The 25828-nt window shown below is 37.1% G+C and overlaps 1 protein-coding gene across 8 annotated transcripts in view; it reads right to left on the bottom strand.

Moving 5' to 3' along the window:
* The window catches only part of diaph2 (diaphanous-related formin 2), a 494681-nt gene that overhangs the window by 445655 nt on the left and 23198 nt on the right, over positions 1 to 25828 (bottom strand). For 5 of the 8 annotated variants that reach the window (XM_051128238.1, XM_051128239.1, XM_051128237.1 and 2 more), the window contains exons 3-6: positions 25289 to 25321; positions 22902 to 23078; positions 13226 to 13330; positions 5828 to 5848 (exon numbers count right to left, since the gene is read on the bottom strand). In XM_051128238.1, the coding sequence (XP_050984195.1) occupies positions 5828 to 5848; positions 13226 to 13330; positions 22902 to 23078; positions 25289 to 25321 (336 nt within the window). The remainder of the gene's footprint in view (positions 1 to 5827; positions 5849 to 13225; positions 13331 to 22901; positions 23079 to 25288; positions 25322 to 25828) is intronic. The other 3 variants (XM_051128240.1, XM_051128245.1, XM_051128241.1) reach the window with 2 other exon arrangements.

Below are 25828 nucleotides of genomic sequence, written 5' to 3'. Positions count from 1 at the left end.
ATAACTTTGCACGAAGAGAGAGAGCGTGTCAAAATGTCTGACTGATGCTGGAAGCGCATTTATTAGTGTCGGCTATCATGAAGAGTAGCTTAAACACAAAACAAAACTGTAGGCCGGCTTTATATTAAGGTTTGATAAAATAAATGCTACTTTTAAGTCCTGCCGTTTCCCATATGAAATCAGTAAACCTAGACAGGGTCGGTGAAATACAAACAACTCCGGTCCCTGAAAGCACTGGAAATAGTATTAAAGGTAAATCAATCCTATCGTACTTGACATTTCTATATTAGCACTTGACTGAATGGCATTAAAATTGTTTGCGAGGTTGCGGTTGCACCAAGCAAGCAACTGAAGCATCAGTAGAGACCCCACAGGAGATGAGGTTAGGTGTTGCGATGAATATTGTGCTAGTGTCAATCCGATTTCAACCTGGAGAAACTTCAATATGCCTGAGCTTGGAGACGCAAACAAAACTGAAATTCGTAGGTCTCAGAGTTGATCCCTGGGATACAGCAACAGGACCTACTCAGTCTCCTAGATGCAGAGTCTGAGCGGCTTTTGTGATGAAAAGGGGCAGAAGTAAAAGACCTTCATAAAGCTTGAGAAGGTCTTGTATTATAACCCGCTCAACCTTATAGGTCAATTACTAACATCTTGGCTGCTATTCCATTAACTTGCATTAAAGGAATTTTGTTGTAATTGTGACTCCTACCTTGGTTTTCACAGGAAATTAATTTCTATCAGCACATTATTAGTGGTGTTTTCTAAGTTAGAAAAACTATTATACTATCCAGTAATAAACTTCATAACTCATCCCCCAACCATTTGTGCTGCAGGCATGAATGATACCCTAAAAACCACATAGCTTGTTGGCCAGAGGTGTGCAACTACTCTTCTAAGAAATCAGACTTACAATTTTCACCTAGAGGATGATAAAATTGTTGGAAAAAACTCACAGACTTACACAAAAGGAGAGACAAGAGCTATAGAAATGAATATCATTAAGCTATCACTTAGACTTGTGTCTGGCTTGGGCTTATTATACAACCACCTAATAACCAACCAGACCACCCTAGCAATGCATTAATGCATTAACAATTATATGCATTAACAACTATAACACTTTAGCAACCACATAGCAACACCCTGGCCAAACACCTCAGTATTATGTATTTTCTACTGGCAACTCTCACAAAAAAAAAAAAATAATAATAATAATAATAATTATTATTATTATTATTATTATATATATATATATATATATATATATATACACACACACACACACACACACACACAATATATATATATATAAATATATACACACACACACACACACACATATATATATATATTATTTAAATAATACTAATAAAAAAATATATTAAGGCAACTTTAATTAGAAATGTTAAAAGTACTAAACAACCAAAAAATATACAAATAAAAAATGACTAATACAATTGACAAAAGTTAAAATTACTTAAACTAAACTGAAAATATAATAGTGGCTACTATACTAAGCACATAAATACTAGTAAATAACACCTCAGAGAGCTTTAATTGAATAAATGATTAAAAAAACCTGCTGTTAAATCACGTGTCAATGTCCTTGTGCTAACTGAACATTTACAGACACATTAAAAATCAACAAAGACAAAACCATCATATGCAACACATATTCTTTCAGCACAGATCTTCCATCCTAATTCAAAACTGTCTATAAAAATGAGGAACAGGAACCAAGGGGGTTATTGGCTTTATTTTTTCCATAGGGCACACGTCCTTGGAGCTTTAAAAGACTTCCTATCAAATCAGTTCAGCCTCCAGTACACAATCAGCATTAATGGCCGAACTGAAACAAAGAGACCCTTTCAGGCTGAAGCGTAGTAGGCTGGGATGGTCTGTCCTTGATTTTATTCAAACTTAGCATAGTTAAAAAGGCCCCTCTCCACAGACGCTGACCAGTGCCAGCGAGAAGCAGAGCGAGTGAAAGAGGATGCAGTGCACCCTCACTGCAGAAAAGCCTTTAAACAGTTGCTTACAATGAGCCTGTATGACCATGGTAGGGATGAGCCTTGGAACAGGTGTATACTGGGTATAAAGTCTACCGATAAAACAAGTGGAGCCCACACACAAATGCCAAGGTTATTCATTTGCCTAGGAATACAAATTCTGTGGAGTATACAGAAGCAAAGGGGAGACAAAAAAACGAGGGAGGAGAGGTAAAGGGAGAGGGAGTGAATGAGAACTGTACTGCATCCAACAAAAAACTCTGAGAGCCTGTATAGGATACTCAATGTAACCCGTAATGCAGCACACAGCAAAGACAATAGAAAAAAATGACAATCAATTTTTTTTAAAAATTAACTACTTAATTGCACATTTTCCTGAAATTAACTGCGTTTAATCATGATTAATCCCACCTATGACTATAGCCATTCAACATTATAATATAATTGAGAGCTGTTAACATTTATTAGACTTTAAAAAATAACTTCTAATTTAAGTGAGCTTAACAAACAAGATTAAAAGACATCAAAGCAGCTGGGTTATTAGCTTATTTAGCTGCTATTACTTTAAGAGCAGCTGCTGCTGAACGTAACACGGATCTGACACGCATACTCGTAGTTTAATTTGCGCTTCAAAATAAAATGATACAGGCTACAGCATGCAGCAGTTGTGAGTGGGGTGATCAACCCATGCCCTGTTAAACTGGAAAAAGCAATCGTCTGTGTTAACGTGATAATTCTGACAGCATTAGTTATACATGCTACTTGTAATGTTACTTTTATCAGCTTTGTGGTGATGTTTATGTGCTTTCAACTCACAAATGAACACACCTCCAATTTAAATTAAAGGATGAGACAGGAGACAGGTTTTACTATACTAAAGTAAGGAAACTATGCTTCCTTTGCTCCTGTAAACAAACGTTGGTTTTCATGAGACTCACAGGCGCGTGCGCTACACATACGTCCCATGTCATCCTCTTGTAGCGGCTTCTGTATACAACAGTGAGCACAAGCTAGAGAAAAGTGATTATTAAGTTTTAAATAAAGCTATTTTTCTTACAAAAACGCATCGATTCACTACAGGAGGCCTTTATTCACCCCCCGGAGCTGTATGAGGCACTTTTTTATAATGGATGGATGCACTTTATTGAACTGTTGAAGAGAAACACCCGCCAATTGCTATTATAAAGCTGGAAGAGCCAAAACTATTTTTAATATAACTCCGATTGGATTCGTCTGAAAGAAGAAAGTCATATACGCCTATGATGCCCTGAGGGTAAGTAAATAATGGGCTAATTTTAATTTCTGGGTGCACTATCCATTTAACATCATATCAGAATGTATAAAAATCCTTGATACTAATGGCCAAACTTGTTTTGTGCAAAATAAAGAAATGACCTAAGAACACTTAGCTAAATGTCATTTTTCTTCACCAGGGTTTTGCTCTTTTTCACATATGCTTTTCAAGGCACTTTGGTTCCAAAGAGAGTATTTAAATACAACATACTTTAACATGACGGAAAGATCCATGCCATTTCACCCGATAAAGGGCCAAGTCTTTGTCCCATGTGAAAAGAAGCTAAATCATTTCTAAAATACAAGCTTTGTCCATTATTCTCTTGTCGACAATACCAGGGATTCTCGGAGAGCGGCTGAACTCTAACAGCCCTAGCAGACTCCAGTCCCTGAGGTCTCAGTGGCTCCTCTCTCTCACTCTGCCCACAACTCTAAACGTGTCGCCATGTTTCCGTGGAAACAGGCAGTCTTTCCTAACTGCTGGGCTGACTGTGTGATTATTGATCTCCTCCTGAGGTCTAGAGAGGCTTTGCAGGTCAAGTCATGTGACCTTAACAGGTAACGGTGGAACAGGCCAAGCACTGACTGGGTTTCATGTGCTGGCTGTGTTTTATTTAAGCACAGGGAGCCGTGGTCTTCCATTCCCTCGCAGAGGGGTTCATCAGTTTCACGCCGATAAAACGTGGGCATTTTGACACACAATCTATCATCCTTAGACTGACAATCAAAGCGCAAGCATCTCTGATCAATCGGACACCGCAGAGGGCCGGCGGGTACGCCTAGGCCCCCTTGGGTCACCATCATCATCACCATCAAGCTGCGCTGATACAAAACTGCTGAAGCGCATGTGACTCAGCAGCATGCGGACACGCTGACCAGCGAATCTGAGCCCTGCGAGAGCGTGCCGGAGAAATTTCATCCCTGAGGGAGACGTGGCAGGTCAGTCTGCCTCCAAACCGCACCGACAGCGTGGAAATAGCAATCTGCCCAGTGAGAGGGCGTCATCTTGGCCCCACCGAAACATAGTTTCCACAATAAAACCCAATAAAGGTGGGATATTGGGAAAGAGAGAAACAAAAACAAGGAGAATGAAAGAGCTGACAGCTTCCCTGCAAGCCCTCACCCTCTCCCATCCGTAGGAAGTGCTTGCAAAAGTCAGATGGAATGGCAGGAAGTACAGGAACCTCTGAACTGTGCGAAACTTCTAAATGAGAGGACTTGTTTGTGGTGCACGCTGTCAGACAGTTCTTCGATAGAGACGATCCCCGAGTAACCTTCCTGCTCTATCCTGAGAAGTGATGCAACATTCAAAACATACTTCCATGCTCATCAGCATCGAGCATGTTTTATCGCTGACAGTTTATAGAAAAATCACTCGACGCACAAGCAGCATGAGAGCATTGATTGAACGGGCCATTTCGCTACAAATAAATGAGTCTGTTGCGGCAGCTTATTGCTGTATTGTAAATAACAACATTTACCTGTGCTACCTTATCTTCAAGCTTCCTCACGTACATCTACGGGCCTTTCTCATAGCTTCGGCAACACAATAAAACAGCATTTTAAATGACAAGTGACACTTGCGGAGGCAATAACGGAGCCCCTCTAAATAAATAAAATAAAACAAATAACAAGCAGCCTCATATGGGCTATGGGACCGCACTACATGAGAAATAGTAGAAGCCAGTCTGCAATTACAGCATTACAGAGCTGTGAAATGAGGAAACATTGCCATCGCCCCGACAGTATATATTTATAAAGATTATTACCGTCATTTTGGAGAAAGTGGGGGGCGAGGGGCGAAAGTAAGTGACAATAACAACATGAGCAGCTATGAACATTTCAGAAACAATAGTGACACGCTGTAATGTGACTGGGACAAAGACATGGCTTTGCAAATGGGTTGTGCCGAACGTCCCACTGCAAAATGGAACGTATTTATAGGATGGGGGGGGCGGGGGCGCACTCAATATCTTTTCCGCTGTTCAATCAACACGGAACGTGTGTGTGTGGGAAAATCTAATTAAGTGATACATTCTCAGAACGCTGTCTGGGGGGAAGAATGAACACAATGAAACCCATTTAGATACAGAACATTAGAATAAACAGATTAGATCACAGATTATGATTATTTGCCTAAAAACTATTGCTCATCCCTGGTGTTACAATATTTAAATGCTAATATCTGTTAGGCAGTGATCCATTTCAAAGAAAAACTGCTTAAACTAACAAAAAAGGTCCTAGTTTATTCTCAGAGAGCACAATTGAGAAATCACTCATTTCTAAATGTGCAATTTACATGCAGGGATTGGGAAGGGTGGGGGGAAAAAAAGTAGAACTTCTTCAAATTATAGTCCATAAACTACACTAATGCTGAAAATAAAATAGAAATAGAAAGCCATAGAAATTACTTTTCTAGATATTCTCAAAAATAAAAAAATGAAGAAGAGAGAGAAAGATAGCAAAGACACAGAGATTGCACAACCACAAATCAAAAGCAAATAAATAATTTTGCTACTTACCGCAACTTTGCTCCCAGTTATCTGCATGCAGCGGTCAGCGGAGGGTAGTTAATGTGCAAAAAGACACAAACAGCACAATCATTAGTAGGCCAGAATCTCTCCGGTACTATCTAAGCTCAAGTATTAGAGCTTATACTTAAATCACTGGCACACTGGCCCTTTTCTACTATGCTGCCTACTCAGCTGAGAATTACACACAACTTAACAGGGTGGAGAGAGAGAGGGTTTAGACCGACACCAAAGACAATGTCTGCCATTTTGATGACTGCTTGGAACATAAAGATCATGATCAATTGATCACAGATTGAGTTTTTTAAAAGCAGCTCGCTGGTCATTTTACATAATGACTGGAGAGAAACATCTGATAAAATGTGGCCCTGTACCACAAAACCAGTCATAAGGGTCAATTTTTTGAAACTGAGATGTTATTGATGTATGGTTGATGTTTAGTACACTTTAAGAAAAGTCTGTAAAATACAGCACAATGCACGGTGTTAATTTGAAGAAATGTTGTGCATTGATTTTCACAGGTTTTTACCTGAATTTAAAATTACACATTGTATTTTGTGTTCTTAGGTTGCAACTTAGAAATTACCAGTGCTTTTTTCCCCATTTTTGCAGGTAGAAACTAATAACAAAGTGTTCTCATAAATTAATTATTATTGAACAGCTGTGTCTAGAAACTTGATTTACATGATATGTGTCAGCTATGATTTCCATTTTTTGTGTGTGTGTGTGTGTGTAATTTAGAGGGAAAATGTGAGCCTTTCTATCATGAGTCATAGTTGTTAAAAGTTGCCAAATAAATTTTAAAAATAGCTACATTTGTTGCTAGGTGCTTTTTGAAGAAAACTACACAGGAAAACTACTAGGTTGGTCTGAAAAGCTGCTAAATCTAGCAACAAAATTGCTAAGTTGGCAACACTGGCCGAGATACAACTATTTGAATACCTGGAATCTGAGGGTGTAAAAAACTCGAAATATTGAGAAAATTGCTTTTAAAGTTGTCTAATTAAAGTTATTAGCAATGGATATTACTAATCAAAACTAGAGTTTATATATATTTACGGTAGGAAATTTACAAAATATCTTTATTAAATATTTACTTAATATCCTACTGATTTTTGGCATAAAATAAAATCGATAAATTTGACCTATACAATGTATTGTTGGCTACTGCTACAAATATACCCATGCGACTTATGACTGGTTTTGTGGTGTGACTGTGATTCAAAAATGTCATGTTTTAAAGTACATAAAAATAACACCCTACCTTAACAATCTATTGTTTTCAAACTGCAAATCATTACATCATTATAATCAAGCGGTTTCTATATTCAAGGCATTTTTTGACAGGCAATACAAATGAAATTTTGTACGAATCTGGTAGATTTTATACTAAATTAACCCAAATGTGGTATTTTATTCATGAGCAGATGGTCTCGTAAAATGCCTCCACAGGCCAAAAATCAATCAAATGTCACTGGTACTTTCTATCAAGTGTCAAATTATACATCATATCTCAGAGTTCGACAAAGTCAGCATGTTTTTTTCTTGACCATGCCGTAATGACAGTTGCTGGGCTGAAAAGTTGTTTTTTTTTCTCTGAGAGCAGTCAACTGAAACCAGATTTATCTTAAACAAGTATTATTCTCACTTCTTCAGTAATACCGAAGCGGTAGTTTCTAAATACGATCTGTTTTTTGTTTTCACATAGCTGTACTCCTACGATCAGATTTTTTAAATCAAGGTTTGAGACTATAAGAAAGTCCATTTTAACAGTGTAAATCAATAGAGCGCTGCTTTTGAATTCAATTTTGTATATCCTAGACCCAGGCAAATATGCTCAAACGAATTGTTAAGGCTTTGGGTCTTGACCCAAAACGAAAAGTCATCTGCTTTCGCTATCACCAGACGTGCTGGACGGCTGCCAAATGCTGTTAGCGCCGTGCTGATGAATGTTGTATTTTTACTGCAGCCTGATCAAAAGAACAGACATTATCTTGAAACCACATAAAGAACTGTCAGGGAGGAGCCTGAGGGGAAAAGCTGCTGCTAACATCAATTTACACAAATTTCACAAAACAACACCTCATTGTCACTTTACTGTGGTATTAATGCTGTCAATTCCTGAGGAGCATAGAGAGCGAGGAAAAAAATGAAAACTTAAACCAGATGATGGTAATTGTTGTAATGCAGAATTAGGCAGTCATGTAATATGCTAATTATGAAGAAGCTCTATTATGAAGAAGCTCCTGTAAACAAACTTCTGAAGAAATGTCATCTTATCAAGAGACGGGTATTTATATCCTCATTCCAGCTCTTCTCATGACCATCAAATGCTCCATGATACAAATCTATTCATTTAGTTATTTATTTATTAGCTCCTGTATCCTAGACAGGATCAGTTCATCGCTCAAAAACTGTCATGAATGATTACAAGAACTTGTGCTGTAATTAAGTTTCCATTCCATTTCCGTGTCTCACAGCACCACAGTATTGACAATGTTCAGGTGACTATCTTGGGTAAGACATCTTTTCCTTCCCCCTCAAAGACCCTGCCTAGACACATTCTGTTCCTTACATGAATCATTTTGTTTAAGAGCCAAACAGTAAAGCAAAGTCAAAGCTTTTTATGACACCGGCAGAGCGGGAGAGAAATAACTGTGTTAGTTGTAGACATGCTTTGGCACTCGTGAGGACAATGACACACCTGTCAGACTCTGAAAAAGAGAGAAAGCATTTCATGAAAAGTTAATGGTCAAGGACGTCCGCAGTGCATCAAGGTAACATTGGTTTGCACTGTATGTGGCTTACAGTTATGCTTAGGTTACATACATAAAAAATACAGTCTGCAAAAGATATTTAGCATTTAAAAAAAATGAAACGGGTAAACTTCTACAAATAAGGTATATTTAAACAAGCAAAGGCTGATTACAGAGGATCACAGAAAAAAAAAAACATCTATTATTTTTGTGGAATATATGTGCATACTTGTTTCAAAAAAATATATAAAAAAAAAAAATAAATAATATAATAATAATAATAGGGGTGCACCGATAGGATTTTTTTTTGGCCGATACAATACTGATTTTAACAAACAACTATTGGCCGATTATGATACCGATATGGGTCAACTGTATAAAGTAGGGCTTAAAAACAAAAACAAAAAAAAATTATATGTTCATGAGCAGAATCAGTATTTAAACGGTTCTGTTCCTGCGTTCCTCCGTATTGTTCCCGTTCAAAAGCTGGTTTAAGTAAAAAAAAATACCTGTTAATAACATTATTTATTTAGTCAATTTATTTAATTATTAATAGGGCTTTCAAACGATTAATTGTGATTAATCGCATACAAAATAAAAGTTTGCGTTTACCTAATAAATGTGTGTGTACTGCGTGTAATTATTATGTATATATAAATACAAACATATTCATGTATGCAATTTATATTATATATAAATAAAAATATTTTGTAATAAAATAACACATTTCTCTTAAATATATACATTAATTGTGTGTATTTATATATATATATATACATAATAATTACACACAGTACACACACATATATTAGGAAAACTCAAACTTTTATTTTGTATGCGATTAATCGCGATTAATCATTTGACAGCCCTGATTATTAAAATGAATGCATTTTCATGTATTTTTTAGAGAATTAAAAATACACCTTTAAGTTTCTATGAGGACTATGTATTTAAATATTCATTTAGTATGTATTTGAATATTTAAATGCAAAGGCATTTTCCCTTAAAAAGACATTACAGTTTGTAGATGGCAGTCATTTAAAAGTCTCCTACTGAGACCCCCTGGAAAGTGTGGTGAGAACTCTTAGTTTTGCATGCTGAAGCACTCTAGTGGATGCCTCTAAGAAGAAAATGTTTGTTTCTCCAAAAAAAAAGCATGCGAAGGACTTAACGATGCTAATAAATATGCATTTATATATTACTTTTCCTTGGCAAATAGCTACTGAAAAACGTTCAGTGTGAAGAAACAAAAAAGGTGTGAGCGTATAATATAATGAAAGCATGCACAAATGTGTTGCAAGAAAAGAGGTGTTGGCTGTAAATAATAAAAGGAGCTGTGAACCATGGGAGCTGTAAGTTTCTGTCACACAAGCAATAATATCAGAGCTATCAAAGAGGACAGACGTCGCTGGTGTGAAACTTCTCTATTCTTCCGTCCTTCTTTTATTTCATCGCTCTGCCCTCCTGCCAGGCAGGAGCTGTGGGAGTGTGCCGCACACAGACAGGCAGGCAGGAAGGCAGGCTGCGACAGGAGTGGATCGGATGGGTTTGTTTTCCCACTAATATTTGCTCTGTAAAGCTGTGTGCTGAAACACAATCTACTGTAGGCAGATCGGCACACTCGGGGAGATAGCAGCAGATTAAGTGGGATGGATGGACTCCGCTCTCCCTTCTTTTATTTAGACGGGTTTGGGTTATTAATGCGGAGGTGTGCAGAGGCCGTCTCCGTGCTGTCTGCTCTTGGCCCCTCTCACCCCTGCTAAATTACACCTGCAGCGGCTCAAGCGGAGACCACGGGCCTCCTCTGCCGCCAGACCACCACTTAATTACTCCCACTCGCCAACCAAAGAGAGGACACTGACCCAGTGCAGTCGGAGACAGACAGCACAGGAGCCACTTTCTCTGGACGTGTGTCAGTGTGTGCGTGTAAGCATTAGTTCGTGCAACTCGCAACTCCAAAACACCCTTGGTAGCTACTCGATATACAAAGAAAGTGCATTCGCACAATGACTGCGAAAGTGATCTCTGGGAGGAAAACGGAATGTGAAGGTTTTAGTTACAGTAGTCAAGTGAAAAAACACTTGCAGCAAAAAAGATCCTGCCATCTCATGCTTCCAGCAGCTGTGAAATTTAAAAACATGATTAAAGTAAACATAGAATCAAAATGGACCTATTTATTTTCTCAATACATATGCTAGGTCTTATTCTGCACTATGTAAATATACTAATTTCTGGAAAAAAAAAAAAAAAAAAAAAAAAAAAAAAACCTAAAATAGTTATTTTTATTTATTTATTTATTTATGTTTTAATGCTACATCAGCAACAATGGTTATATTCATGGCGACATTAATAGTATAATTTCAATCCAGAATTTATAATAATTTAACATTTTCATAAGAAGTCATCACTATACAAAAAAATATAAGTAACAAAAACAAGTGACCCTGGAACACAAAACCAGTCTTAAGTAGCATGTGTATATTTGTATTAATAGCCAAAAATACATTTTTACATACAGTTTTTCTTTTATGCCAAAAATCATTAGGATATTAAGTAAAGATCATGTTTCATGACCCATGATCCACCATAAATATATCAAAATTTATTTTTGAGTATTAATATGCATTGCTAAGAACTTTATCTGGACAACTTTAAAGGCGATTTTCTCAATATTTCGATTTTTTTTTTTTTGCACTCTCAGATTCCAGGTTTTCAAATAGTTGTATCTTGGCCAAATATTGTCCTATCCTAACAAACCATTAATGTAAAGCCTATTTATTTATTATTTATTTATTCAGCTTTCAGATGTATAAATCTCATATTCAAAAAATTGACACTTCTGAGTGGTTTTGTGGTCCAGGGTCAAAAATAATAGAGAATTTTTCAATTTAATTAAAAAGAAGAGACATTTTTAAAAATGTCTTTTAATATATTTTCTGAGTAAAAATGATGTATAATATTTAATATTGGGCATTCTATTAAAATATGTTTTAAACTAAAATTTAGAAAAATTGAGTTTTTGCTATCTTTAGCAAAATAACCAGGGTTCCATTCTTTTTAAAATCTAATGTTCATTTTAAATGTCCACAGTCTAATGTCCAATATTTTTCTGTGCTTTCTGAATGTTTTTAACAAAAGAAGGGCAAATCACTGCCAATGAAACATTGTCGAGCTGAGTACAGCTAGAAAAAAAGAACACTACCAAAATTTCCCATCTTTATTAAAAAAAAAAAAAAAAACCTACTTTCAGGCCTGAGAAAAAAAAAGACAGTTTTATAATATAATTGTATTTGGGATGACTCTGGGGGCGCTGAATAACATTTCTCAAATGTAATTCTTAACATCACCAATTTTTCAATCTTTCCCCTCTAACCAGTTTTTATGATGCCAAAAAAATTCAAACGGATAGAGGCAATCCTACTTTTTCTTTTCCATTTGACTCAGAAATGTGTCACATTACAGAAATGGATACATATTCTGTTTCATGTTGATTTCAAGTGTTCGTCACCAGAAAGAGCCATAAACGCTCTTTGACTGATAAATATCAAAAATCATAAAAGACAAGGGCACTTTTAAAATAATCATTTGAAAAAGGTTAAAAATTTGTGCTACTCCCACAAAATCGGCAGCATGCAGATAAGGTACGCAGCTTGGTTAGTAGCTTGAGCTGAATGTTTAAAAAAGGAAGAGGAGGAGGAGGAGATCTCTGGGTGCTAGAGTTGAGCATTACAGGGAAAAGTGTGTTGTGCCTGTGGTAAACATCTCTTATCACATAAAAGCACATCTCTTCCCTAGAATGCAGAGCACACGTTCCAAACCTCCTCCTTGCTTGTCAGAGCGCTGTGTACAGCTTCCACAGTGACATGCTGCTGGTGAGTGCCTCTGGTGGTGCTGAGGGGGCTACAGGGGTGCAGAGAGACAGGAACCCCCTCCCTCTTTCAGCTTTGAGACTACAATACTAATATGTGAATCATATTTCACAATGCATGCCAGGCTCGCAGGGCCGACAATGAGTCTGCAGCAGAATTCAATCATCTCTGATTATCATCATTATTAATAATGCTGGTTAATTATCATAGCCGGGAGGAAAGCTAATGAAAACGGACGCCGAAGGCCAGCCGTCGTGGTGTTTACTCGGAGCCTAACCTCGGCAGGACCTACTTCATAAAAGGAATGAAGAGAATTCGCCCCAAAAGCCTTGGATTACCCCATGAGGCGGTGGCGTTCTAGCCTTTATTCATCTACGGTGATGAAAGAGCCATGTTTCAGCTTACCGAGCAGAGACAGTGATGCGTACCAAATTCTAATGAAAACTTGATCCCCGGCAATATGAAGCTTTTGGAAAGTGCAATACAACAAAAGCAGCCTGATAAGCACCCAGGAAAAAAAAAAAAAAAAAAAAAAAAAAAGGTGAGGAGGAAAAAATACAAATAAATAAATAAGAATAAATAATAAAAGGAGAGCTAAAGGAGGCAGCAATCAAAGATTTGGGGCTTTAGCAACAGAGGCAGAAAGCAGATCAGGTTAAGCTCATTATTCCATAGTGTCTCGTCATGTGGTTCATCCCCACTCTCTCCTCTCTCTGTTTCTCTCTTTCTAAGACCGGCCGCCCCGGGTTTTGTGGCGCACTTACAGATTTGGCTGTTGCAGAAATGTACTGGACCACCATCTCCCGTTTAGTGCTCAAGTCCTTCCCTCGTAGCGGCGCCTTGCGCTCTTCGTTCAGGTTCATATCCTCCTGTAGATGACAATAAAATAGATTTAATCGAAATTTTGTTTAACATTTTCTGAAAATTGTTCTCAATGCACATTCATGACCACAGTAAGGACACCATCCTATAGAACCAAAGTTAGATCGAGTAATAAATCCTTGATATATGTTTATCAATTCCATGACAAGTCAAGGAGATGTTGTATGCACACAAAGAGTCTTTCTCCTGAGATACGCACAGGCTGTATTTCTATGGAGCCACGCTGCCCTCTGGTGAAGAGAAAAGGGACTGAGTGTTCTATGCTTTCAAAGAGCTGTCAGTGTGTGGGTGTCCACAAAAAAAAAAACATTAAATGACTGACAATGTAAATACTTAAGGAGGAAAAGGTGAGGGTTGGCGATTTCAAAGCTACTTGTACATCTTTTCATCAAGCTTTATTTTTTTAATTGAAGGTAACACTTTAAAAAAGCCACTTTTGAAAACTATTACTCTGTGCGTTTGCTACATCTGGCTAACAGAACATCCGCTGGATTGGTGCTAAAGTGAAGGACATCTTTTCAAAGATGAACATCTCAATAGTTTTACATCAAGCCACTGTCTCTCTCCTCTCCCCTCACGTAAAACAAGGCCTTTAATGAATCAGTGAGCCCTGTTGATGTGGCATCTTAATTGGCTCCTTAATCCAGTTCCCGCTCTCCAGTATGATTTACCCATCATAATTAATTATGTCCTCAAAGCTTGGAATTATTAAATCAAAGGCCAGGGCTGGCATAATTGATTCCTTTTATGGAAGCAGCCGGATCCACTGATGCAAAGGTATAAATAAGTGCCTTTATTACTCATCGGCTGCAATTTTAGACCGGTTGTTTCATACTCCAGCTTGAAACAATATAGTGGACAATATAGTGGTGCCTGCGAGTTTGAACTTTCAAAATGCAGTTTAAATGCAGCTTCAAAGGGCTCTTAATGATCCCAACCGAGGAAGAAGGGTCTTATCTAGCGAAACGTTTGGTCATTTTCTAAAAAAAAAAAAATGACGATTTACATACTTTTTAACCTTAAACGCTCGCCTTGTCTAGCTCTGCATGAAAGCTGTGTATTCCGGTTCAAGACAGTTAGGGTAGGTCGAAAAATTCCTATCTCATTTTCTCCTCCAACTTCAAAGTCGTTCTACATCACTGCAGAAGTAGCAACCCAGTGTTTACAAAGTGAACAGACAAAGATCAAACGGCCTTTACAAAAAAAAAAAGTTAAAACAGCAATGAGGGGTGATTTTGAAGCAGCCGGATCCACTGATGCAAAGGCATAAATAAGTGCCTTTTTTACTTATCAGTTGCAATTTGAGACCGGTTACTTCATACTCCAATTTGAAACTATTAATCTAAGTGCTGAGGAAACGTCATAACGTCATCCACAGGAATAATAAAATTACTAATACAGTCCATTAAAGGAGAAGTTCACTTCCAGAACAAAAAATTTACAGAAGTTACTCACCCCCTTGTCATCCAAGATGTTTACATCTTTCTTTCTTCAGTTGTAAAGAAATTATGTTTTTTGAGGAAAACATTTAAAGGGGTCCTATTATGCTCTTTTACAAAGTCTTGATTTTGTTTTGGGGGTGTACTAGAGCATGCTTTCATGCTTGGTGGTTTGAAAATACATTATTTTTAACATAATTTACATTATTACAATACATCTCTCTCAGCCTGGCACATAAGGCTCGATTAGTTCCGAGTTTAAATAAGGCCTGCCTTCCGAAAAACAAAATGTGTTGTGATTGGTTAGCTGTTCCACTGCGTTGCGATTGGCGCACAACTTAAACAGTGTTTTAGTACAGCCACGCCCATGGTCAAAGAAGCAAGTTCCGTGTACAACTGTTAGTGCAAGCTAGATTAAAGTGATTCTTACATTATAAATACGGATATTTTTCTTACAAAAATGCATCGATTCGCTACAAGAGGCCTTTATAATAAAGTTTGGAAGTGCCAGGATAAATTTTAGTATAACTCCGATTGCATTCGTCTGAAAGAAGGAAGTCATATACACCTAGGATGCATGGAGGGTGAGTACATAATACGCCACAGCAGTGTTTGGTCCTGTCATCAGCCTGCGAGATCGCCAATACATGATATCATCGTGCTAATGTATTTATTTATTTACATACTTAGTTTCATTGCCAGAAACCAGCTCCAGCATAAGGCTAAAAGGCCTAACATTATCAAAGAACATCATCACTGATTAGCCTAGCCTATTCTAGTGCAAGTTTATGCATTTTAAAAAACACTCACGTTATAAGTGAAGCTATCTACACTGTATGATGAATAAATCTCTTACCACAAACTGCACGCATCTGTGGGGCGTTACGGCTCCGACGCGCAACCGGAGTAGATCGCGGCTTCGGCATGTGTTTCGACCCCCTGTACTGCACACGTCTGCGGCGCGTTATAGCTCTAAACCGGCCACTCTAGTCAATGCTTGTGTTTATACCCGCCGCACTGCAGCTCGTTGAAGCAGTTCTCTGCGTTGCATCACTAAAGTTGGGCTAATCCCCCACCTTATCCCTACCCTCCCTCCAACAATACAAATTTCCGTGGGCAGGATTTATGCATGCGGAAAACAAACGCTGTAGTCCAAAGGAGCCGTTCGTTGTAGTTCTTGAAAAGGGATTTTTTAAAAACGAAATATCTCCTTTTGGAGTGGACTTTGAGATTTGTAATTTTGTAGATCTTGTATGCCCAAAGATACACCCCACACACTGACTAATGTTCAAAAAGTGAAAAAGCATAATAGCACCCCTTTATGGATCTCTCTATAGTGGACTTCTATGGTGCCCGTAAGTTTGAACAGTTTAAATGCAGCTTCAAATGCCTCCAGCCAAGGAAGAAGGGTCTTATCTAGCGAAACAACTGGTTATTTTCCAAAAAAATGATAATTTATATCATTTTTAACCTCAAATGCTCGCCTTGACTATTGACAGTTAGGGTAGGTCGAAAAACTCCCATCTCATTTTCTCCTCCAACTTCAAAATCGCCCTACATTGCTGCAGAAGTAACGACCCAGTGTTTACAAAGTGAACATGCAAAAAAGATCAAATGCCCTTTTATAAAAAAAGTTAAAACAGCAATGTAGGACGATTTTGAAGTTGGAGGATTTAATGAGATAGGAGATAGAACTGTCTTGAACCAGAATGCACGCAGTTCACGCAGAGCTAGACAAGACGAGCATTTGAGGTTAAAAAGTATATAAATTGTCCATTTATTTAGAAAATAACCAATCGTTTTGCTAGATAAGACCCTTCTTCCTTGACTGGGATTGTTAACTGCATTTCGGTTGTTCAAACTCGCGACCACCACAGAAGTCCACTATACGGAGAGAAATCCTAAAATGTTTTTCTCAAGATACAATTTCTTTACGACTGAAGAAAAAAAGACATGAACATCTTGGATGACAAAGGGGTTGAGTAAATTATCTGTAAATTTTTGGTCTGGAAGTGAACCTCTCCTTTAACAATAAGAGAATACAGTGTGTACGGAATGCGAGTCTGAAGGGCACAGAGAAAGAGTGCCAGGAAAAGGGGTATCAGCAGATCTATCTCTCACTTTAAATTGTTGTGGAGAGTGGCCAAGTTTCCTAGAGGAAAAAAGGCATAATTTTTCATGTTTGATCTTGGTCAATTGGGTTATTTTGCAGTGGGCTTCTGAGGAATTCTTCAAAATAGAAGCAATCTGCTTAGGTTTGTAAGGACAGCCGAAAGAACACTTATTAGTCAAAGTGGCATAAATCAAAATAAGCCAAATGCACTTTTGAGAGTCCAGCGGCGTATACAATGCCAAAAGTTCAAGGAGAAGCTATTTCTCCGTCAATCTGAAAGAAAGAGGATGGGATTGTCACAATTACGTCGCCACTGATATTTCAGTGCATCTAGTGCATTTACTAAATAACTAAAGTACATGCAACAGAAGCCAAAAGTACAATGGGCATCTCCAAAACAGCTAGACGAATGGACAAATGGCATCTGAGTGTGCTGACAAAATGCTCCCCAAGTACAAGGGAGGAAGAAGAACAGTTGTAGGGAGGGTGATTGCAACTGCAGGGGTAACGGTCTGACCTCATCAATCCCCAAGTCCTTCTTCGGACCAGACGCATCTCTCTCTCTATCTGAATGTTAATGGTGCTGGAGAAATAGCTGTGGTTGACTGAATGATGATGCAAACCCGGGTATCTGGCATGTCACATCCTGCTAGCGCTGTTTCTCAGCACGAGAGGCACGTTAAGAGCCCTCACCCGTGTCTTAACACGCCGTCACCCAGCTCATGAAAGGATTTACCGCTGTGCATTTTTATCAGGCCTCGAGTCCAGCTGCGCACACGCACACACAATGGCAAGGACGGCGACACCGGCTCTCTCTCCTTGTGCACGCATTAAGGCAAGAATATCATACGCTTAGTGCCACGGCCACTAACCCCCTTCATCAAAGAGCCAGGGCTTTCATTTGTCGAAGAGCTTCTGTGTTTACCAGAGCCCTTTGATGACTGACCACATTAGTGCACCCTTATTTTTCTTGCACCGAGCCCTGCGCTCCACTGCAATCTCAGAGATCTGCCCACTGGCATTAAAGCACATTTATTTGCATCCGGTCAATACTTCAAGTTTTTATATTGAAGAATGACCTCAAATTTAGTTTTAACACTGATGATGTGAATCGATACCTGCGAGCGCCACCAGCACGCAGGAGGGAAACGTGAGAATGAAAGATCTCCCACAGCTTCATGCATTAGGCTGAATGTGGTTTTGTTTCGTGGCTTATGAATCTTTTCTACATGGAGACCAACTGACTAGCTGATCTATAATCTCAATGTCAATGGTAAGTGGAAGACCAAAACGTTTTTCCCTCAATTGCTTCATTATGATTATTATGCTTTCAATAGAAAAAAAGCCAATTCCGTTTTGTGCAACATGTTTCAGGCCTGTAAACCTGCCTGGCTTGTCAAGCAGCAAATTGAAGCCCAGGTTTAATGTTCCGCTATCTTGAGAACAAAAACAGCAATTGAGAGGTTATGTGAGTGACAGGCAGTTACTAACGCAACAAGAAAATATGGAGGGCCAGGAGTCTCTGGCGGATAGAAGATTGGTGCAAAGATTTGAAACAAATGAACAAATCAAACTGATTATAGCCCACCATGTCAGAAAATGCAAGGCGATTACAGAAAATGTGCTGTATGACTCAGTTTTACGTATGACCAGGCCACCTGGTCACTAACACAATACATTTGAAAACAGTGGGAGGCAGGCGTAGGTTTTACATTTTAAAGCTTTAAAGAAAGACACACTATCTGCCTAACTGCTATAACATTATTCAAAGCAAGTGTGAAGGCATAATTAGACACCAGGGGACGCTGTTCAGCTATATGCACTACTATATTAAAATAATTGCACTTGAAAGAAACTGATTCCCTCTAGACCACAATTCAGTAAGGCAAAACATATAAATACCATGTTTGATATCAAAGATATTTGGTCCCAAGACACAAGAACCAACAATGTTTGATGTCCAACCTGACGCAATATGTCGAAATGCCCAATATTTTATGTGATATCTACAGCACAGCACACAAGTTTTTTGTTTTGTTTTTGTTTTTTTCTTCCTGAATGATGAACTAAATGTTGTTTATTCGTCACCTGCTTCAAAAAATACTTAAGCACACAAATCAAATGGACAACATAATATATGTACACTGCCATTCAAATGTTTGGGATCAGTACAATTTTAAATGATTTTTAAAGAATTCTCTTATGTTCAAAGAAAAAAAAACTGTAAAAAAAAAACCTCTGTAATATTGTGAAATATTATTACAGTTTAAAATTATGGTTTTCTATTTTAATATATTTTAAAATATAATTTATTCCTGTGTTGCAAAGCTGAATTTCCATCAGTCATCAATCTTCAGTGTCTCATGATCGTTCAGAAATCATGTTGGAAATAATATTTTTTTGGAACCTGTGATTTTTTTTTTCAGGATTCTTTGCTGAAAATGTTTAAAAGAACATTTTTTCAAAATAGAAATTTTCTAACAAAGTCTTTGCCATCACTTTTTATCAATTTAACAAATCTCTGAGTTTGAGAAAAATAAAACCTATTTCATAGGGCCTTAAAATTTTGTTACAAATTATTTTGTTACATTTTTTAATAAATTGCTGTTAAATCCTGCAAGTTTCATGATTTTAATTAATTAGACATGCTTTTTGATAAATATATTTTTTAATGTAACCATTAAAATAGAGTCCATAAAAAATAAAATGTTTAGGAAAAAATAAAACAGATTTCATAAGACCCTCTTTATTTCATTTGTGTCTTTGTTTTATTGTAGTTGTCCTTTAGTTTGTTACTTGCATCTAGGTTCTTACAGAAAAAAGTTTTATAAATAAAATAACGATCTCCATTTGAATCACCTATTATTCAGTTCCTTTTCTGTTTCTTCCACGTTTTTTTTTTCGTAGTATCAGTTCAGTAGTAGTATCTTGATATTCTAGTCAGTTATCGTACCAAAGTCAAAATTTGGTATTGTGACAACACTAATACTTAGTATAGTAATATTTCATAGTATTACTGTTTCATTGTATTTTTAATCAAACAAATGCAGCCTTGTTGAACATAACAGACTTTTTTCAAAAATCTTACTAACCCCAAACTGCATTCACTTTTACTAAATGTCTTTGACATATAAAAAATCTTACTGGCCTGCAAACTATATTATATCAAGTACATGCAATTCAATTTTAATTTCTTCCTTTTTTGTTTAGATTAAAAAGCAAAAAGAAATATCAATAGAATGCCACTGCAAGCATCACACTGAACAAAACAGAGCTATTGTTCACCACCCAGATGGTAAGCAGTCCCTTTCCCCACATAAATGCTGCCTCTTTAGAAAAACCTGTCAAAGAATTTGGCTGGCGGGGAGTCCAGTAATCTTTTTGCCTTTGACGCAAGTACAGGTCAATTATCAATGTGTATGGTATCAACCTAATGAGGTGTACAATTCACTGTGGAGCCTGGAAGGCAGTTTAGAGTACATAAAATTGGCACTGAAGATCCATTCTGCTCAGGTGCTGCAAAATTGGCAGAGTTTCCGATCTACAGACAATAAATCCACAGAAACGGTCAAATAATAAAAAAAAGCATCACGGACAGACTCCGCTGTGACAGACGCAGGTTGGGGAGAGCTCTGACCCGAAAAAACTAATACAAAGCAAACATTTTTCTTGTCTGGGAAATAATCCTTCCATTGTTCTGCAGCCAGATTTTGTTATTTGACTTGTCTAGGCCAAAACAAGCATGAGTTCAATTGAGGCCAGTGTATGCAGCAGCCCTGTCGGTTGTGGTGTCTTGGGGATTGAAGGGAGTGTGCGCGGGCGTGTGTGTGTCTATGTACAGATAAACAGAGCGGGAACTTCACAGGTAAGGTGAAGACTGCATTCAGCCCTCACCGCAAGTAAAATAAAACTGTTTAGACAATAATACGCTGCTTCTCCCCATCCGTAACAGTAGCTTGTTCTATCCTATGTGGCGGATACTCTATTGACAGCTGTCAACATATCACACTTAATGACAGAATTAGCGAGAAGAGTCATGCATATAAAAGCTTGGTAGCTAATGTATATTCTCTCCCAGAGGGGACAACGAACAAGTGTCAAGTCTAGCCAACGCTCAGTTAATGCAACCTGTCGGCAGAGAGCGCAAAGCTCTCAAGTCCCATTCTCCACTTGTGATTGACAGCAAAAGAGAGGCGAGGAAAGATAAGGTGTCTTTGACGATCTATGCACTGTAAACGTGACTTCGCAGCTACAGATACATGAGAAAACAAATGGCTATTATGAGTCACCACAGATCTTTGGTTTCAATTCCAGGTAGGAGCCATTATACAAATGACTAAAACAAAAATAACCTACCACAAAAGTACTTCCTTGTGAAAAAGACGTACACTTTAGTAAACTTTCAAAGAACGTTTTAAAAAGAACTTAATACACAAATTAACTTCACACAGTTATAGCCGTCTGGCTATAACTGTTGCTTCGGAAAACATTTTTGAAGTTATCATAAATTTTTTCAGATTAATCTTTAATGTGTCCTGACAGATTGCTGTAGCACCTCAGTTCAAGCAGCACATGAACCAATTACCTCTTCATCTTTACTAGTTATAGCACGAAATAAACATGAAAACATCAGAAGGCATCTTATTTCACCCGTGAAAAGATGTCAATACACACAATTTTTCAAGTTCAGGTCCACCCACATTAATCTACTCTCCTGTCTGGTTTGTTTGTCGGACAAAACAATGTATTTGGCGTTATGATTGGTCAGATTTCCTGGTAATCAAACTCCCAGCGAAGGGTCAATTGAGCAGCTAAGATTGGGCAAAGTTCAGAAATAACTGGGTCTAAAGAAACGTCTGGGCTTGATGCCATGTGCTGCACTTTTCACATTTCTCTTTAAATAGATTTTTAATGATATAAGGCCTTTGTGTCATTTGGAGCGACCACTCATCATGTGGTGCGACCAATAATAGGAATAACTATATTACAATAAAATAAAATAAAATATCTAATTTCTGTGGTTGTGAAATATGAATCACTGCTACAGCATGTTTAAGTGAATGGTATTTTTAACATTTTTTATCAGTTTTATGCAATTTAGTGGAAAAATAATTGTGCTAACTACATTTAAGGCGGTAATGAAATTCTAAAACAAAAATATGAGATCATCATTTACAAAATCTCAAAATAAATGCAAATACTTTGTTTCTAAACACTTTAATTACTGGGAACATCTAAAAAAATTAAGGATGTTAAGGAAATTCACTCATTTAAATTTAAATCATGGTCACACCACGTGACATTTTTTAAGGCTATGACCAATTCATTGAGATGAAAAAACACTAAAATCACTTAATTTAAATTTTAATATGCATTTGTGTGTACACAACATTTTTAATGTTAGAACAATTACAACAGATATTATTTTTTGTATTTAAAAATCGGCCTGTCGAAAATCCTTATACATCAATGACCCATATGTAATTTCATAATTATGTCTAGTCTACTGGTCTTTAAAATATGGTTACGTTTTAATTTTTTTTATAAGAAAATGTTGTAATTTAGTATATATAAAGTCCATTATCTTTAACTGTAACATCAAATAAAACACGAGTTAAAATTATAATCAAGTACTTTATTTGTGCTTTAGTACATTAATCAGCACATCAAAGTAAGTGCATTTAATTACATTTTAAATAGTTTTTTTAATCTGTCATGCTTTAAAGTAAATCTTTATATTTGGCATATTTTTTGTAATAAGCACTCTTCTGTTCCACAAAGGCTTTGCAATAAATGCTGAATGCTTAGTAAAAACCTTGCTGAACTAATTCTATGTTGCTGTGTGCGCGAGGTAAAATGTCACTGAGAAGTCTGGTACTGATGGCCTAATTGACGCCCTTAACACAAGCTCGATGCTTTAATATGTACCAGTGAAAAAGGGCGTCTGAGGTCATTCAGTGCCTGGAGCATGGTGCAGATCCCAGTGCAGATTGAAAACAAACTCACCATCATCTTCTCAAACAAGTCCACAATCTCTTTCTCTGACAGGTTCATGGAGCGATCGTCGAAGAGCGGCTGGGGCACAGGCATCTCGGTCTGGGTGGAGATGGGGTCTGTGGGGTGCTGGATGAGAGGCTTCTCCTTCTTCATGCCTTGCTTTCGAAAACTGGTGATTCTGTCACGCTGGAAAGACAGTTGAGTTAAAGTGAAGTAAATAACTGGTGCAAATGTCAGAACATATAAACACAGTACATGTATCTGACAGTGGAAATGCTAATACCGTGCAAGGCCTTCTGAAAAAAACTGTTTAACTTTTACGAACCTGTGAAAAACCTCTGATGTATTTCTTACTAAGACAGGATGTTTAGAAGAGCTATACAGGCATATAAAGGCTTAAAGGGTTTGTCCATTTTTTGCAGGGGAAACGGCATTTGAAAGCATTTGATTAGACAAAAATCTCTGAAGTTCAACACGAGTCATAAATTTTCAATTCAAAAATAATGCATTAAGTTGATCAAAAGTGACTGTAAAGACATTAAAATATTTCTATTTCAAATAAACGCTGTTCTTTTACATTTTCATTCATTTTCATTCATCAGTTTCCACAAAAAGGATTAGTTCACTTCTAGTATAAAAATTTCCTGATGCTTTACTCACCCCAATGTCACCCAAAATGTTCAAGTTATTCTCTCTTTAGTCGAAAAGAAATCAGAAGTTTTTTTTCCACATAATGGACTTCAATGGAAACCAACGGGTTGAAGGTCCAAATTGCTTTAAGACAAGCAATTTATCTTTTTTTTTTTAATAAAATGGGTGATCGTTTCACTAGATAAGACCCTTATTCCTTGGTTGGGGTCATGTAGAGCTCTTTGAAGCTGCACTGAAACTGCAATTTGGACCTTCAACCCATTGGTTCCCACTGAAGTCCATTATATGTAGAAAAATCCTAAAATGTCTTCCTTAAAAACCTTAATTTCTTTTCGACTAAAGAATGAAAGACATGAACATCTTGGATGACTTGGGGGTAAGAAAATTATCAGAAAATTGAACTAATCCATTAAGCAGCACAACAGTATTCAACATTGATAATAACAACTGTATCTCAAACAAAAAAAATCAACAAATGTGACCCTGGACCACAAAACCATTCATAAGGGTCTTTTTTTCACAATTAAGCTTTCCATTGATGTATGATATGTTAGGATAGGACAATATTTGGCTGATATACAGCTATTTGAAAATCTGTAATCTGAGGGTGCAAAAAAATCTAAATATTGAGAAAATCGCCTTTAAAGTTGCCCAAATGAAATTCTTAGCAATGCATTTTACTAAACAAAAATTAAGTTTAGATATATTTAGGGTAAACAATTTACAAAATATCTTGATGAAACATGATCTTTACTTAATATCCTAATGATTTTTAGCACAAAAGAAAAATCGACAATTTTGACCCATACAAAGTATTTTTGCCTATTGCTACAAATATACCTGTGGTACTTAAGACTGTTTTTGTGGTCGAAGATTTGAGAGTATTCTAACAAATAAATGGCCTCAAAGCTCATACAAATAGACTAATAACCACAAAAGTCTCATTTTCAATGGGGGTCTTTTTTTTAAGTTAGTACAAGACAGTTTTTTTACTTATTATAAAGTTTTAAAATGGTTTAAAGTTCATAGCTTGACATTTGACTCACCTGCTCCCTTTTTACTTTACCTTTCCAAGCTGTGCTTTTAAAAGCACAGGGTGATATTACCTGTGTCATCTTTCCACTTGTTCATGTTCACTTTACAGTCATAATGAATACAGAGACAATATCACAGACAGCATTCTGAACTACATTAGACAGATGTGACTATGGTGTGCTTAAGGATTTTAATTAGAAAGAGATGTGAGCGGCTTCTGCTGGCATTCCGGTCATGGGTTACTGGCTCAGAGAGAGCGAAAACAGACCATGCACTAGTAGTCACTGTTAGTCCGTCATTGAAAACAGAGAAAACATGCATATATGGATAAATTTAAAACAAATGAATTAATAAAATCAAAACACACTCTGTTGTAAAATGCAAGTGTTCAAGGAGAGACCAAAGTCAAAATGAATACAAGGTCTGGCAACTTATCACTAACGATTGCATCAAGTTGCCATATGTCTGCTTGAACTCCAGCTTGCTGACCTGGAGTGAACTTTAGACTGATTGATTATGACGGACCTGATGATAGGGTGATAAAAAGAAAAAAAAAAAAAACAGTTTGCTTTGCTTTTTTGTCTTTGATCTCTCCTTGTCATTCACTTCAATTTAACAACGCTCTGGAAGTCAGGGTGAAGATGAGAAAAAGAATAAAAAAACATAAGAGAAAAGAAAGACAGACAAAATAAAAGAAACAGACACCTTACCATGTCATCAGCCAATGTTTTTATGTGTATGTTCTGTTGAAGGGAAGGGACAACATAGAAATGAGGGCCAATGGAAACACTGCTGTGCCTTTGTGCATGGGAGAACCCATAATCACATGCAAAAAAATGACAGATTTATAAAAAAAAAGCTTATCAGATTATAAACAAACAAAAAACTGCAACAGAGAAAGCTGAACCCACTGCTGGTACAACTATGCATCCACAAACAAACATAAACTAATCTGGCATGTAACGTGGAGTGTGTTCATTTACAACATGACAGCAGGACTAATGAAGATAAATTCTTTAAACATATCACTTCACATCAACTGGCCTTACAAAAGCAGAAATATAGCGTTTATGAGCAAGGCTAACTATAAACACACACTTTCTGCCTTGTATCACAGCAGAGACAATACAGGAAGAAGAGATAAACCACTCAAAGAAAAGGGAAATAGCAAAAGCTTGCCAAGGATTCTTTGGTCCTAGTCTGTCTCCTTTCAACAATGTGCTCATTCCTCAGAATGATCCCCTCAGAAT

The sequence above is a fragment of the Labeo rohita genome, chromosome 14 (assembly GCF_022985175.1).
Source record: "Labeo rohita strain BAU-BD-2019 chromosome 14, IGBB_LRoh.1.0, whole genome shotgun sequence".
In the NCBI taxonomy this organism is placed as follows: domain Eukaryota; kingdom Metazoa; phylum Chordata; class Actinopteri; order Cypriniformes; family Cyprinidae; genus Labeo; species Labeo rohita.
This window is presented reverse-complemented; position numbering and strand designations above follow the sequence as displayed.